Source organism: Phodopus roborovskii, unplaced genomic scaffold (assembly GCF_943737965.1).
Source record: "Phodopus roborovskii unplaced genomic scaffold, PHOROB, whole genome shotgun sequence".
Lineage (NCBI taxonomy): Eukaryota > Metazoa > Chordata > Mammalia > Rodentia > Cricetidae > Phodopus > Phodopus roborovskii.
In genome coordinates this window covers 8,615,266-8,633,253 of record NW_026125281.1, presented here as the reverse complement: position 1 = coordinate 8,633,253, position 17,988 = coordinate 8,615,266, and the positions used below count along the sequence as shown (strand labels likewise).

The window sequence follows — 17,988 nt, the reverse complement described above, 5'->3', positions numbered from 1 at the left end:
TCCATTAGCCCTCGGGATCTTGGAGGCCCTCCCAGTCTCAGTCTCGATATTTCTCCCCCACACTTATGTAAAGTCCCACGCATCAGAGAGTCACATGCTTTCTCATTTGCCATGCAATGCATTTCTGCTTGTCGCACTGCATTTCCAGGTGGGCACTTGCCAGAAGAGTGGGGGATTTTGATTAGAATCTCAGAGGAGACGGCATCTTTCTCTGTTCAGACAAATGAGACCTAATCCAGGGACTGCCCAAAAGGTCTGGGTGCACTCTGGCCTTTCACACTGCCAGAGTGGCATGACTGGTGTCACCTTAGGAGGGACAGAATCCATATGAAAGAGATTGCTACCTGGTTCATGTCCCCCAAGCTCTAGGCACTTACTGAGTAGCTACTTGGTCCCAAGCCTCTTGGCAGATGATACAGGAGCAGTCATGGGGAGATTTGTTAAATGCTTCAGTCTCTGGGAGGCAGGTATTGCTGAGAATACACTTAGACTGTGAGGCCTGCCGGACGCTTGTCCATGTCACCTATGGGGACAGGCTCTCCCACCCCCTTCTCTAACCACCAAAAGAGGCCAAGGGCAAAGCAGGCAGTATCTGCAGAAAGGGTTATCTCCCTGGAAATCACAATTAAAGCGGATGCCACCCACTGACAGAAGCCACGAGACTCTCCTTCACTCTTTTCTAGCTCTAGGTTCGGTTTTCAACTCCTGGGTCACAATTCTTGAAAAGATCCATCATCTCAGTAAGTTATGCCCAACAATTTTTTTTTTTTTTTACAAAGAAAACACTGGGAGGCATTAGGATTGTCTATCACACTGTGAGCCAGTGAAAATTGTGTTCAAAAGTATATGCATTGTATGGGAGTAGCACATGCAGGAAAGTCATGAGAACTAGGGGCTACAGGGCGTGGAAAGTCAAGTCACATGGCCTCAAGTCATCCACTCCTAGCTTCCATATAATGACGCAACAATGTTTGATCCTAGGCCTCGTATGAGCCTCGTGAAGACTAAGGACGATCAGTCATATGAAGTGAATCATATAGTGATTACAGGAACAAATGACTTTCTTTGAGTCTCACCATGTTTGTCCCTAACCTTGCCCTTCTTTCTGATTTCTGTGGTATGTGTGCACACATGTGTGCATGCTCTTGTGTATACAGGTGTATGCATGTGTGTGGGTATATATGTGTGGAGGCAAAGGGTAGAGGTTAACTTTGGGCACCCTTTTGCAGGCACTGACCACCTTATTTTGTGAGACAGGGTCTCTAATTTGCTCAGCACTCACTGACTGGATTAGGCAGGCTGGCCAGTGAGTCCCAGGGATCAGCTCAACTCCATCTCTCCAAGACTAAGGTTACAAGAACAGGCCATGATGAGTAGATTTTTTTTCACAGGGGCTGCAGGATCAAACTCAAGTCTTCATTCTTGCATACAAGGGCTTTGCTGAATGTGCCATCTCCCTAGCCTCTCTTCTGGTTTTTGTTTGTTTTTTAAATTCTGATTAATAAGCGACATTGCCACCTGTCCAGGAAAATGCATACTGGTAGAATTTTTGACCCACGTTTTACACGTGAGTTGTTCAGGACAGATGGACCTAACATCTTTGAAGACAGAGGGGGCGGGTAACACAGGTACAGTGACCTTTGAACCTATATCCTGCTGTCTTTTTTCCATCAAAACATTTCACTGACATCCTACACAGAATCTAGAAACCCCAGGCACTGTCTTGGTTCCCTCTTCCACTCACTTAACCCCATTTATAGTCACATTCTCCATTTATCCACTCCAAACGATAGGAATCAGAGAGCCCTGGAAACACACAGACAATCCATAGCTCCTTGTCAGTCAGCACACTTGTGATTATTCTAGTCTTTCTCTTTCTTCTACCACATAACCTAAAGAAGTTTCCATACGTCTTGGGGTGTGGGAGAATCCACAGCCAAAAGCAATCTCAAGTGTGAGAACCCACTGAGCAGATCAAGAGGACACTCAGAGGTCGCCTGTCCTCAGTCCATGCCTCCTCCAGGCAGCCCCGTTCACTGGCAACGTTCTTTCGGTCAGATCTAAAGTGTAGCCATGAGTTTTCACCCTTCTCTGCCTATGCGTGTGCTCACACTAATTAATTACTCTGTACTTGTAAGGAGTAATTGAGTGGAACAACACAATGGTTTCAATCCACAGTAAGCAGCCTTGAAATTTTCAAGTCCACTGTGTTTCTAGGCAAACTGAGCAGTCTTCTCCAGTGTCCCCACACTAAGGGCAGGAGGGAAACACTAAAGGCCACAGAGACAGAGGTGACAATGCCACCACCCCCAGAGTGGCCCCAAGCCCTTTTCTCTCTGTGGACTGTTTTCTGACAGAGTGGAAGCGCTTTGTCTCTTCTCACACCTCACCATCCCTGGCTTGCCCACTCCTTTTCTCCTTTCCCTCACATGGAGATGCTGTAGAAACTAAGAGCTTTTCTAGATTCAACAAGGTGTCCCTGAAGTCTTCAACCAAGCCCTTTGCTAGGTCCATAATTTTTCCTCTTTGTCTTTTCAAAGAAGCTGCTTTGAAAAGTACCTGAGATTCAAGATATCACAACGACCCCAGCAAACTGCTTGGTCAAAGCATGCACCTGTCTGCTGTTCTGAAATCCTTCCATTGCCTGGGCTCTGGAATCTCTAATGTCCCTGTGATGATGACTGCCTCCTAGCAGCTTCCTTGACCTAGGCAGAAGCATTAGACTTCCACAGTGTCTCCCAACGGGTCCCAATATAATCACCCTCCTTCTGTCTGGATCTTCACTCTGGTTCAGGACCACAGCCCACACTCTCAAACCACAAGAATGTTGGCCATTTCATTCCTACATTTAAGCAACATATATCAAACATGGCTACTGGCATGTAAGAGTCGATAACACCAAGACACCCTGTTCTTACAGGCCTACACAGTAAACAAGAAGACAGCAAAGAATAATTCCTAAGGTGCTGATGAAGACTGAGCAGGGGAATATGGAGAACTAACTGTAGAACTCTGTGGTGGCATCTCGCTGGCTTGGAGACTGGGGGGAGGGGCTCTTTTCTTTGCAGAACTTTCATTCTCTTGTTGTCATTTCACATCTCTTCCAGTGGCATCATGAGATGCGGCCTTCCCTCCATCTCTGTATCCTGTCGATGTTGGGCTGTATCTTCTCCGATATGGCAGTTGGAGACATGAATAATTACTCAATATTATGTCTTTTAAATAGTCTCAGCTTTCTTATCTCTACTTTCTCTTGCATCCCATCTGCCAACTTCATAACTCTGGATCAAACCAAATGTCTCTTCACCTGGTCGCTAGGCCTTTAAAGCCATGGTTCTCATTTCTAACGCTGCACCCTTTAATTCCTCATGCTGTAGTGACCCCGACCTTAAAATTATTTCCTTGCTATTTCATAACTGTAATTTTGCTACTGTTGTGAATTATAATGTAAATATATGATCTGTAACTTCCACGGAAGTCATGACCCCTATGGAGGGTCACAGCCCACAGTTTGAGAACCACTGCTTTAAAGGGAAAACTCACTCTGTGAATATATAAATATATATATATATTCCAAGTTCAAGAGCTCTGGTTTTGCTTGGACCTGTGACTGCACTGTCTATCCTCTTTGACATTTGGAAGCCACCTTGTCACAATTTCCTGTTCTGCACGGCATCTCCTTCAGACTCCTCCAAGTCTACACAGTCACAAGCCTGTCACCAATCTCCTCTTCGAGACACATGAGAGTAAAATGTAGACTGCATTCACTACTGGCTTATCCATGTGTTACTTCTCTAAGCAAAGATGAATGGCCTACTACAGGTGTCAAGAAGACAAGGCTAACAAGGGACAGGATCCATTCAAATTTTCTTACCTTCTTGTAGCACATGCTTTCTGACTTGTGTTTTAAAATACCACTTTTTCCAATCTCTAAGTTCCCAATAAGGAAATTTTGGAAAATACACAATAGAAAAAAAAAAAAAAAAAAAAAAAGAAAGAAAAAATAAATAAAATTCAAAATTTATCCCACTACCTAGACACAAACACCATTTTTGTCCCCATACACACAGAAATATAGTCATACAAAGAAATGTATGGATACATGTATGTGTATTTTCTTTAAAAATAAAACAGTGATTATACTAAAGATACTACTCTTTATTTTTTATTTTATTTTGGCTTTTTCAGGCAGAGTTTCTCTATGTAATCCCGGCTGACCTGGAACTCACTCTGTAGATCAGGTTGGCCTCCAGCTCAGATATCTGCCTGGTTCTGTCTCTGAGAATTGGGATTAAAGTTGTGCATCACCACAGGTTTCCCAAGGTGTTGCTCTTATAGAGCCTACTCTTTCACTTCATAGAAGTAAGATTTGTGTGTCTACATATTCACTGCACATAAGTATTCATGCATGAGTATACACACACACATAAATGAGGCTGCCTATGAATGAATCTGCCATATAGACAATGCTTCTTTTAAATTCCCTGCTTTCTGCTTTCACTTCTAATTCAGTATTCTTACTTCATTGTTCCATCTCTAATTATCTCTGTTGTCATGGGATTGCCTATCAGGCTGTATATATATATATATATATATATATATATATATATATATATATACTACATATATGTATGTATATGTATATATCACATACACACATATACATACATACATATATATATAGAGAGAGGGGGGGTTTCTATCATTTGTCTTCAACTTTAATAAATTCCACTATCTTTCCCACCCTGTATACTTCCAAACTTTCCATCTGAAAACTCTCTGAGCTCCGGTGCTTAATATACCTGACATCTTCATACCTCTCATTCTCTCATTCAAAGTATTCCACCTTGAAGTAGCAGTTATACTCCACACATGCCTTGCTGACCTCCTCTCTGTCTCGCTTGCCTGATGCAATGACCATTGGTCATGGATGACTTAAGCTCCATAAATGTATAGAAACCCTCCTTTTCCCACTCCCAGAATTTCCCCAGTGTTATTCAGTACTTCTCTTTTAAAAATAATTTATTTTTATTTTATGAGCACTGGTGTTTGGCCTGCATGGATATCTGTGTGAGGGTGTCAGATCCCCTAGAACTTACAGCTACACTGCCACAACTGTTAGAGACAGTTGTGAGCAACCATGTGGGTGGTGGGAATTGAACCTAGGTCCTCTAGATGAGCAGCCAGTGCTCTTTAACAGCTGAGCCATCTCTCCAGCCTCCACTTCAATATTTCTTAATCAAATTAAGGCAAAACTCTTAAACCGGTCTCTCACTTGAATTCAGCTGTCCCCAAATACATTACCCCAGCAGCTGTAACTAAATAAGGAACATAAACTTCAGCTTGGCCTGTGATGTCTCTCATTGCACAGAGGCAAAAATCAAAAACGAAACCAAAGAACTCCAGGAAGAACTTGCTGGCGTCCTTGGCCCCTGAACCCACCTGTCTATAACACATCCGTCCACATCGCTTACGCAGTACCTTTTAGGGTGTCAGACTGCTGTCAGTTCCCACATTTCCATGCCCGCAGGCTACGGTCCCCCTCACAGAGAGTTGCCAATCTGTCAATGTCCTCCTCCCTGGTTCCATGTGAACTTTTTGCTATTAGTTATAATCTGAGTGTTAGCCTGGGACATCTTTGCTAAAAGTCTACCTTGGCCTGATCTCTACTAACCCTGTCTGGGTGCTCTGGCAATCATCGGTCTTCTCTCTGCTGTTGTCAAATTATACTGGGATAATGTCTCTTTTGCTCATCCCCTTAAGTCCTGAACTGGGACCATTGTCATACATCTGTGACTTTATAACAGCACAAAGCATACTGCCTGGATGAGCCAAATGTCTTGTGAAGAAACAAAGGGATAGGATATGCTCCATTGTTTACTTATTGCTTCTATCTAATATCATAACTGCCAAAATTGTGCACGTATGCTTAATTTTTATCTGCATATAATTTCTTTCCATTGGTGAATTGAAAATATGTGATTCTGAGAACAAGATCATCGATCATAAGCCGATGAAGGCACAAGACAAGGGGATACAATTTAAGGACTGCCTCTGAAAGAAAATAATTTTTCAAGAAAGCACTCTGGGTAGCTTGCCTAGTGAATGGCAAGTGTCTCATAGTAAGTTCTGCCACCCTTAAGTTCTTCTGAGTGTTTTGATTGTGACAGACACTGTGTACTGTTTACTAGAGGCTTTGCTAATGTGAGAGTGATAAAAACCTATGAATAAAACACTGCTTATCAGAATCGCCCCATCATAGACCTCGTTCAGACGAGAGTCAGCTTTGAGGGAACTACATCTCTTTAGGATGTCTTTAGCTGTCAAATTTTGCCCACACAAACTTCTATGACTGGAAAAATGATACAGATAACAATAGGAGAAGCGCCATTCACAAATAAAGGTGATTTAAGAATGGAGAACAAAAGTCCTTTGATCTTCTTTGGACGCCACCGTTATTTGCAAATACCACACAGGGACTACAAACTTGAGAACTGTTCTTTTGCGATTGGGAGGAGACCTATGATTTACATTTGTACCTGTGAATATTCATGCACCTACATGAACACATACTCTCATATAATAAACTCAGAAATACAATGCTTGGTGCGAACTGGAAAAGCTCGCTTTCATTTCTTACCTGAACCTGAGAAACTGTCTAAAGACCCGTCTGCTGCTGTCGAAGCAATTTCACTGCTGTTCATTGGCTCTGTTTTAACTACGGAAGTAAACACACATCGCACACGGAATTAGTAGTCGTTTGTAAAGGTGCAGGAGAGAAAATGTAACGTCCTAAACAATGTTGCTACTAGATTCTCTTTTGAAAAATTCGCATGTTAAATCTGGTTTCTATAAGAAAGTCCTTCTTCTGTTACAAATTACCCTTTACATCCATGGTTCTCTCTCAACATTAATGCTGTAGCCCTTTAATATAATTCTTCATGTGGTGACCACCAACCATAAAATTATTTTGTTGACACTTCATAACTGTAATTTTGCTACTAGTATGCAATGTATTGTAAATATCTGATTTGCAGGACATCTGATATGCTACCTGGACCCACAGGCCAACTATCACTGTTTTAAAGGAAGAATTAACAAACTAGTTAAAATTCATTTTCAGTATCTAGCCACTAATTTGCTCATTAGTAAAAATATTACTTCCAATATACAATGTGTAATTACTTATTAGTGTTTGTCGAAAATCTGTCATTTAGTTAAGCAATCAGAAGGAAAATTTAAAAGGGTTTCAAGAAGCAAGAAATAAGTGCCCATCCTTAAGATCAATTGATTCCATAGTAATTGAGAACAAGTATGTGAATATTCACATATTACACACACACACACACACACACACACACACACTTCCTTAGATATCTAGTATGGTGTGGATACAACCTTAAGCCAATGAATTCCTATTACCAAGGCATTTCAGATGGACAATTCATCAATATTTTTTGTACAATGAAGAAAAGAGGAATTTTTCCATTTAAAAATAATATTAACAGAAGATAGTGGGAGGAGAAAAATATGTAAACATAATATGTATGTATATCTAATCTTTGACAAAGTTCCTAAGGGTTGAGACATTCCATTCTGATTCAGGCCATAGGATGTCCACTAAACCTACTTCCAACAGAATGACAGAATCACCGTATACCACCAAACAGAACTCAGAGCACCTGCCTTTTCCCTCCCTAGTTTTATAATCCTTTTTCTGGAATGCTATTACAGACATGTTCCTAACCTCTGTGTGTGTGTGTGTGTGTGTGTGTGTGTGTGTATCTGGAGGTGACTTATTCTCTATTTTCAGGTTTTCGGGGTGGGGGGAAAGGGGAAAATATACTAACATTCTAAAGTCAACCTGAAATCTATGTTCCCTGAAGTGAAAGTTCTGACCACAGAGTATTCAGGGAGAGAGGCTCCTCCCTCAAAGTAAGAACATTCTGGAATGGGAGAGATGACAGAGAAAACAGCTCTTCTGTCTCAATGTCATCAATCTCTCCCAAACACCAGGCAGAAGACTCATCCAGCTCAGGCTCTGGCCCTAAGCGTTTGCACACATATGATGAGTGGTTTTCCCATGAGTACTGTAAGGAGATGGATCACACCGTCATTTAAAAAATTAATTACTCCGATGGCTTCTAAACAAAGTTGGGGAGAAAAGAGAAAATGAAAGAAAGAAAACCCACCGAGACAAATGGAAATCATTTTGCCTGATTGTTTTCATGTAGACCACACAACACTGAGACTCAAGTTTTCACTTTTCTGCCAGTTGCTTTGGGTTAGAAGTCTTAGCTGATGCTAATACACTCTGACAGAAGTCTGACTTTCCCTTCTATCCCTGCCCCTTTGCCCCCAGCCACCTAATGCTCTTGCTCTTCATAACCACGACATGGTCACAGCTGTAGGGAAGAAACTGCAAGGGGCTCTCATGCTCAAGATGACCACATTATATATACTTCACGTTCCTTTAAAGACCTGGCACAGTGCCCTCAGCAGGTCACCCATTTGCTCTAGTCCACTTTCTAGACTGAGCACTAGTGGGATGCTGAACTCCGAATCAAACACCACGTGCTGAGACCATGGGTAGAATGGGGTAAAATGGAAAGTGACCATGTAACACTCATATTATGGGTGGGCTTCTTCATGGATGTTATCATCACATGGGGACCTCTGCGAGGTCCCTGAAACTCCTTAGTCAGGCATTACCTCACTGTCTCTCCCACATATAAAAACTGAAACTGAAGAGGCCAGGAAGCATCCAAACACGGGATTTCATCTGGGGAGTTCCTTTATTCCCAGGCCCATGACCAAAGCTTGATGAAACGGTAATAAGTAAGTAAGTAGCACTTTGCAAAAGTTAATGCTGGAAAAAGGCAGCTGAGGCTTGGCGCCACCAGCTGTGATTTGATTAGAAAATATGACTCTGCCAGTTCTGCCCTTGGAGCTTCCAGACCACTGAGATTACTGGATGATCTCAAGTAGCAACTCCCTGCCCTGATGTCAAGAAAGGATGAAGAAGAACTCTTCCACTGCCTACAATTTCAGTCCAAATTCCTTCTAAGTCTGCCAAATCTAAGGTCAATGACGCTATAGCTTGAACTATACAATTACTCTGAGAAAGTTTACCTACAACAAAACCCCTTCTATCTTTGCTCCCCTGAAATCTACATCCCTGCAAGATCAAGCTCAATCAAAAGCAACTCTCACTCCCAACCAACCAGGAACTTCAATTGTTCATGAAATCCATTAAAAGTAGGCAAAAAAGAAAGGAAAGGAAGACGATACTCTCTTTTAGGTCCCAAGATCATTGCCTTTTGCTGTTGTTCAATACAGCCATCTATACGCTATGAACTACAGAGTCCCTCCAAATCTGGTTTTTGAAAAGGCTCTCTGTTTTAGAGAGATGTCCACAAAGTAACTACCAGGATGTGCAAGATTATATCAGTCCTGTAATCAAATACTTTGATCAACAGAGGCTTAATGATCTACTGTGATGTAAGATAGTCTCCTAGGGGCTGGGGAGATGGCTTGCTGGCTAAGGCACTTGCTGTGTAGGTATGAATACCTGAGTTCATTTCTCCAGGACACAAGTAGTAAAAACTGGGCGTGGTGACAAACACCTATAATCTCAGTGGTGGAGGAGAAGGAAGACAGATGGAACCCAAGGGCTCTCTAGCCAGCCCATAGCCTAAAAAGGGAACCTCTGGCTTAGCAAGAGACCCTGCCTCAAAACGCGAGGTGGAGAGAAATAGAAGAAGACAATGCATGCACGAACGCACGCACGCACACACACACATACGTTCATGAAGGATAACTTCCTTTCCAAAAAAAGACAAGACTAAATATTTCTGGCTTTGTTGTAGCCAACTATACACTGCCTGAAGAATTAAAAAGACAAAAGCAGTATGTGCCCACCAGAATCTGACCTGGTCCATCTTAGTTGGGTAAACACACACACACAGCAATAGGCTGCAAGTGACATAACAAAGCATCTCTCCGAACTTTAAATTTTCAAGTACCACATGCTGACTTTCTTCCGAAAGACACTGTGACATTTGAGGACAGCTCTCCTATCTAAGATTCCTGACTAGAGGGCAAAATCCTATAAATAATTTTCCCTAACTATAGGATTATGCGCCCCCATACCATTCTTTTGTTATATGACCCCAGTTTGTTACAAAGTAGCACTTTTATTTCTTCTTGTTGACTCTCCTGCATCTCTTCTTTCCCCCAGTTTTGGGTTCTGGCCTGCCCTTTGACCCTGGCCAACTGTGTGTCAGAGATATCCTTTAAGACATTCAGAGACTCTGTCACGTGACCACGCACTCCGGACCTCAGCCATCCCGGACCTACTCTTATTAGATGTTCCACAAACTTCCACCTACTAATTCCTTTGAGCATCACTGTTGAGGTCAGATGACCTGATCCCCTGTGGCTGGCCTTGCTACAGTTTAGCTCTTTGGTTCCGATCCTCTTTTTACATGATGCTTTTACATTATAGATGTCACTGAATTGTAATAGACGTTCACAGGATGTTCTGTGAAAGATCTGGTATCAAGAAGGAGGGTGAGGCAGGGTCCATCTCCATCACTGGTAGCGCACACTAGCAGCAGTACTCAGAATTAAAGTCACAACCCATTACTAACGGTGCTTCAATGCCAAAAGTGTAAACCTAGAACAAGGCACTCCATTTTGTTTATCTCAGTTTTTTCATCTGTAGTGGTATCGTATACTCAGATGATAATATAAAATAAATAAAGATCATAACCATTTCAGCAGTGCGCTATGTCCAGAACCCACCATTTTAACCATGCTCTGTCTAGATCCAGAGCCCATACTTTTATAAAAACTCTTCCTCTTTTTGCAACATCTCTGGAAGCATGAGAAATCAGAATCTCTGTTCCACTGGTTGAGTTGCATGCTGGGAAAATACTCTGCCACTGAACTACATCCCTGGCTCCAAAATCATTGTTTTTAAAAGTACAGATAACAATGTTAAAAATCTATCAGAAGTCCCACATTAAAGTCAAGCTTACCCTTCTAAAAGAAATGGAAGGATCTAAAGAGAAAAATCAACCCTTGAAGCCTTACCTAAGGGAAGCCAAAATCAAATCAAGCAAGGTATCTTGGGAATAGTTCAAGAAGGCGGGACTAAATCACGATTACATTAAGACAACTAGTGCCTCGGCTAGTACCATCATCAGTGTAAGCTTTTTCTGAAGGATCGGGTCAGCAGAAGAAAGATGGCGCACGAGGTAGCAGTGATCAGAAATTTCAGAATACACGTAGAAGTTCTAGCATTCTTTATAGTAAGCTGATCTATAAAAACAAGAAAGCCTCTTTCGATACTGTAAATGGAGACTTGCCTATCAGACCACTGCAGCCTGGGGAGATCCGCTATGACAATCAGCCAATTAGCCTCTGGCACCGTAATCCCATGTTCATCAACTTCTGGATGAACTTTAAATGTTATGGTCATGAAAACACATCTCCAAACTTAGAGGGCAATCAGAGAAGTGCTCAAGCCGTTTGATGAGTGATACTTCTCCCATGTATTAATAAAATTGTAGCTCTGTTTGCTGGACCGAGAGCCAGTGTGTACGCTGATGAGTTTTCCCAGAAAGGCAGCAGGCTGGTTGAGGAGCAGTTAGTCTCCTCCCCACTCCCAGGCCAGAATCTAAGCTCATCTCACAGTTCTTTGGCTGGCATAAGCTCAGACACAGAGGGACTGTTTCTTCCCATGATTCCTTCCTCTCAATTTTATTCATTTAAGTTTGCCTGTGAGGTGATCCTGCTATGCCACTGCTTAAAAGTACATCGCCTCCAAGGACTGTCACGTTTCCTCATTTACTCACTTCTGCCAGACTCGCTCTTGATGCTCATTAGAACCTGTCTTTCCAAACCCCTGTCTCTTCTCCCACTCCAGCTTCATCAGTGTGGAGTCCAGTGACTGCCGTGTCTCGTCTGTATTCGATGGGCCATGTGGTCTCATGTCCCACGTGCCTTTTCTGTCCGCCTCTAATCCCAGGATGGGCAACTGTCACTGCCCACTCTTCACCGTGGCAGCCCAGAACCAGTTGCCACGCCGATGAATCCCACTTAGGCAGAGGTTCCCCTTTTCTCATCCCCTGAGCCATCCCATCATGGGACAGTCTCTGTTTTCTACTTCTTGTCGAGTGCCTGAAATAGCCTCACTGAATCCTTCCCAGCTTCCTCACTCCCCAAACCATATCTCATTTCCCACCCTCACCAGATATTTTATAGAGACTGAAACTGCATTAATTTCCCTTCTTGGTGCAGTATGTTTAATTAATTTAAAGTTTCAGGGTTTCCTTTCACCCCATTCCTCACGTCTCCCCAAGGCTTCCCTTGTAATGATTCCCCATTTCTTCGTTTCGCAGCATCGTGACTTCCACAGAGCTGCTTCTCTGGTACCCAGGGACAAAGACAGGACTCCCTGAACATCTTGTTTGCAGGGCTCAGAACTGAGCACGGGACCATAAGCTACCTTGTATTCTGTCCCTGCCCCCTCTCCTAATTGTTCAAGTGTTTGTGAATTGTCTCTCAATGATGGCTCTTCTCAAGCTGTCTTCTTAACCCTTCAAGTTTCTTGGGCACTTGTTCTTATATTTGCATCATGGACTCACTCTCTAACTCACTGTACCATCTGCCAGTGTCTGCTGTTTCCATAAATGCCCTTTTCCAACCTCCTAGCTCAAACTTCTCTCAGTTTTACCTTTCTTTAGCCCTTCTAAATAAACAATATCCCGTGAAAGTTTTCTGTTAAATCATTAATTACCCAACAATAACAATGGTTCCTTTTGCTTTTCTTCCTGCTGTGTTATCTTTCTTCCCCCATCCCCACATCATTTGCCCCTCCTGGCCACCCGTCTCCATTTTCATTCACAATAATTTTCCTTACCATGACTTCGAAAATGATTTTTATATAGGCAACTTCTCAATCTCTATTCACGCGCGCGCACGTGTGTGTGTGTGTGTGTGTGTGTGTGTGTGTGTGTGTGAGAGAGAGAGAGAGAGAGAGAGAGAGAGAGAGAGAGAGAGAGAGAGAAACAGGGAGAGATTAAATAAATATATCACCGCCACATCCCTCTGAAGGGCTCAGGTTCTATAAAAGACATTTTTAGTCACGAACAGTGGATGTCTCTCTTCTGATTTCTGTTTCTTGCATCTACTACTGTAGATGAAGCTTGGATCTTACGTATGCCCTAGAGGCTGGTGTAGAGATATGCGCCCCCCCTGTGACATTACTGGAGGCCAGGAAATGTTTGATTTTGTTGTTTTTCATCTCTTTTATGTCCCAGCCATGAGATGAATGATTTTCCTGTGCACACAGTGTTCCAACCCTGATGAAATGTCTTACCCCAACCAGAGTCTGAAAAGCATGATGTAGCCCACTGGTTCCTAAGCAGGGAGAAAACAGCCATGATGTAGCCCACTGGTTCCTAAGCAGGGAGAAAACTGCCATGATGTAGCCCACTGGTTCCTAAGCAGGGAGAAAACAGCCATGATGTAGCCCACTGGTTCCTAAGCAGGGAGAAAACAGCCATGATGTAGCCCACTGGTTCCTAAGTAGGGAGAAAACAGCCATGATGTAGCCATCTGGTACACTGGCAGAGCACTTTCCTAGCACGCACCATCTCCTGGCTCCTACTTCCAATAATGGGGATGGGGTGGAGTATTGAGGCTACCTGTTCATGGGCTCAGGAAACATAGCCAGGATGCCTTTGTTCTTTACAATCTCGTTATCTCAGTCATTTGTCACTGTGACAGAAAGCTAACAAGTCATGCATATTCAATTCTACCACCTGCCCTAATTACCTTCTAACTGGTGCAGAACTGGTGAGATGAGACCGTCAGCTCCACTCTTGAAGCTGTAGAAAATCTTACATTTTGGTGGCCTAGATTTGTACAATATTCTGGCACTGAGGTTCAGCAAGTATTTAATAGGCAGGAACAAAGTTTCTATCCCCTACTCATCCTACATTAGACTCTTCTACAACATTCAACCACATCTAATGGTTCCGACACTATCTGTGAGACACTATCATCTACATGCTCCGAAAAAGGTACCACGTGCTCCCACGTACAGACCCTTAAACTACAGTAGCCAGTGCTTCCTCCCAGCTCCATGCCTCTTACTCTCTCACAGTAACTATTGTATACATTTTCCAAGCTGAATTATATACTCCAAGTTACATTTCAAAATCTTACTGTGTTGCCCTTAATCTACTACTCTGGCATAATGTTTCACCTTGAACTTCAAAACCTGTGTCTTTGCCCTCTTTAGAATATGTTATATTATATAGAGTAAATGGAATATATTCTATGTAGAATATACAATACGCGCTATATGGGATATATTGTATATGATATATGGAATACGCAGTATATATCTTTAGAATATAAATATTCAGAATACATGAATGTATTTATCTGCATATGTGTCCTTTTCTTCTACTTCATATCTCATGGTCTTATCCATCTTGACGTATGGCAACTATTTTCACAGAAGAAGCGTTTTTTAAGTCGCTCTGTCTTTACAGAACTTAAGCCAGTACTTGGTTCCCAGGACCCAGCAGTTGCAGAAGGAACAGATGAAGGTAGGGGATGAATGCTACCTGAAGGCAGGTTTCAGTGAGCTTAACCCATGAGGCACGCCGATCAGGCAATTACAAAAACCACCGATCTTAGCCCTCCTAAACTATTACCCCAGGAGCTTAGATGCAGCTTCTATGACCAAAGCACCCATGGGTGGGGCACACATAAAACACTTGTGTCATTCTGAATTCTTTTGTCAAACGAATACTATTGCATTGTCATGAAATAGTATCGTTGGGTATTTGTTTGTTAGAGAGTACCCTTCCCCACTTCATAAGAGGACGGGCAAATGACTTGAGACAGCTTTGGTAGTATTGTGCTGTTGAGGTCAAAAAGGAAAAGGACAGCCATGTAATGGCTCAGGTTCGGTGACACCAAATGAAAAGTGGCGAAAAACGAATAAAATTGGTACATGGTAAATGAAAGTGGAAAATATCCCTGAATGTACATATTTATATGCCTGACTTTAAAAAAAAATCACTGAATTACATTAACTTGCCATGTTATTTTTTTAATCAAAAAGCATAGATAGATAGATAGATAGATAGATAGATAGATAGATGGACAGATAGATACCTACAAAGTTGATGCTTTGCTTTTAGTCAAGCCTCACTTAGAAGATGAGGCATCTCTTCATTTGGATTAGGACTACAACTTGATGTCCTCGGAATATTAAAGGCATATTCTCTGTCCCCCAAGGAAGGAGAAAAATATGAATTCTTCAAAAGTAGCTTGTACAACCATGTTAAAAGCAAACCACGTTGAACAGATTTGAACTTAAGAGTATGCATGGTATACGATGTCGCCCATTGGCTCATGGATTGGGTACTTGTATGCTAGCAGACAGGCTTCTGGGAAAAGACTTCCTTCTGAGAACTCTGACCAATTGGCACATTAGTTCCTTGATAGACTTACAATATTGCAGCATCATTGGAAATTGGTGGCAGGTAGGCGTGGCCTAGATAGATGAATAAGGAAAGTGGGGGTCAGCTCTGGGAAGATATTTCTTATCACTGGCCCTTTCCTCTGCTTCCTGGTCACCATGAACTGAATAACTTTGCTGCGGCACACCCTTCCGTGATGATGTGTTCTCTGATCTCAGGTTTAGGGCCTGCAGCCAGCTGATCACAAAATGAAACCTTTGAAACGGTAAGCCAAAACATAATCTCCCTCCTTTTCAGCTAGCTATGGTAGGCATTTGGTAATAGTAATGAAAATTTAATCAATATACCTGGTCAAAAAAGAATGGCAGGGAATTTCAAACCCTGTGATTCACAGGAAAGAGAGTATATTAACTTAGTGTGCCATTGTGCCTTGTGCAGTGACTTGTACAGAGGCCAAGGCTAGTGGCCCTCTTCTAGAAGTAAGATAAATGTAGAGTCTCTGGAAAGATTGTTCACAACCCTGATGGGCTGTTTTTGTGGGTGTCATTCCTGTCGCACCGGCTCAGGTTCCCAACACATCACAGCTGAACAGATTTGAGACTATGCTGGAGCTCACCCCCTCTCAGTCCAAACACTCCTCAGACATGGTGCCAGATTAATACCTGAGACACTTGCACAGTGTCGGCCTAGTCCCTCTCTCAAAATATTCACTGGCTTCTCCTACCAGCCCAGAAAGTCCAAGTTCCTCAGCCTGATGCTCAGCCTGGCTACAGTTGACTGCCTCCTCACCTTATCTCCCATCAGCCCCTTCTTCAGCTCGCCAGGTCTCCTCAGTCCCCCAGACTATCCTACCTTTGTTCATAGCATCCCCTCATTTACCATGCATTCCAGCTCTTGTCCACCTATTCAGACTCTACCCATTTCCCAAGTCAGCTCACATTCCACCCTCCTCCTTGAAGCTCGGCCAGAGCCTAGCAAGCTGAAGAGCCCTTTCTTCTGAACCCTGAGAGCACTTTTATTCACACCAGTGGCTTCTAACCTGATGGAGAATGAAGTCTTTTTTTTTTTTTTTTTTTTTTTTTTTCCCTGACACCAAAATATTTCAGAACTCAATGATCACTTCTTTCCAATCTGCTGATGTGGAAAGAACTTAGTGGCAAACCCTAACTGTGAAATGAATGACACATGCTTCGCATTTGAACAAACAGAACGGACGGTCCCATGTGTAAAGTGCACATATGACATGCTAATGTACTCACCAAATACACAAAGCTTGATACACAAAATCAGTTTCTCATCTTCAGCATGCACTCGCGCTCCTAGGGATCTCTGAGTCAGGGGCTGAAGGTCCTAGTCCCCAAATTTTATTTATTTACTTTTGCCAAAAAGTTGGAATCTGTATTTCCCTCACTCAGACCTTGGGCTCCTTAAGGCAGGGGGCCAACCAGCATTCTTCATGGTCCAGCTTCTATCTCCCTTCAGAGTGCTTTGTGCACAGTAAACACAAAACTTAGTTTTTCCCTTCTGTCCCAATATTGTATGATGGCCTTTACCAGATTGCAGAAAAGCTGGGAGGGCCATCAGATGAATCACTATAAACCTACCATTAGGGGACAGTAATTAATATTTTACTGCTGTGCTGTTGTGACTGAGCTAGGAGACTGTTATGCTTTCTGCCTAGAAAAAAAACTCCAAAAACAAAAAAACACCCTAATTTTTTTTTTTATCTATTCCCAATTAAGTTGCATATGTAAAAGATTTCTTCTAAATATTTCATCATTCACATCATTAGCATCCAGGTTTGTTTATGTCTCTTTCAGTGAAGTTACCCATATGGAAGGTACAGGTTTTAATCGTGCCCTTTGATGGTTCCCAATAGATAATAGCCTTTAGAAACCACAGTAGGAGCTAAATATTGTTATCTTGCTACAAGGGAAACATGGCACAATGGTAAAAAAGAAAAAAAAAACTTCTAAAAATTTAGCAATATACCAGTCTCCATTTTTGACATAAATAACACATTATGTAGCTTTTAGAATGGAGGAGTGATAATTTATTATGTAGTTTCAATGTGTTAAGCACCTCTTGTGTGGTTAGTACATACTAAACACTTTACAAGCAAACAACAGCTCCTTTACTTAAGCTTAAAGGGCGGGCATTTTATTTGTTTCCTTTCAAAGGTGTAGAATCTGCAGCCTAAAGATGTTAAGTGACAGCCGAGATTACAAAGCTAGCTTCTCACTGCTGCAATTAATTTCTCTTTTATCAATCTGCTGAAGAGTCAGCTGTTTCCCAAGTAGAGTTCTCTCATCTTGGACCATTCCTCTGTATAGACTGAGATAATCAGAGAGTGGCACTAACCAGGCTAGTCCGCCAATAGCAGGGCACGGAGGAGAAGTGTATCAGTATATGTTGCAAATTAGCAGATGGTAAAATCAACCAGTGTCTGAAGATTGGAAGCAGATGAGCTGGCTCCGAT

The 17,988-nt window shown here is 42.3% G+C and overlaps 1 protein-coding gene across 1 annotated transcript in view; it reads right to left on the bottom strand.

The window, feature by feature from the left end:
- Eya1 (EYA transcriptional coactivator and phosphatase 1) overlaps positions 1–17,988 on the bottom strand; it is a 119,631-nt gene that overhangs the window by 92,516 nt on the left and 9,127 nt on the right. The window contains exon 2 of the mRNA XM_051196911.1: positions 6,641–6,718. Within this exon, the coding sequence (XP_051052868.1) occupies positions 6,641–6,718 (78 nt within the window). The remainder of the gene's footprint in view (positions 1–6,640; positions 6,719–17,988) is intronic.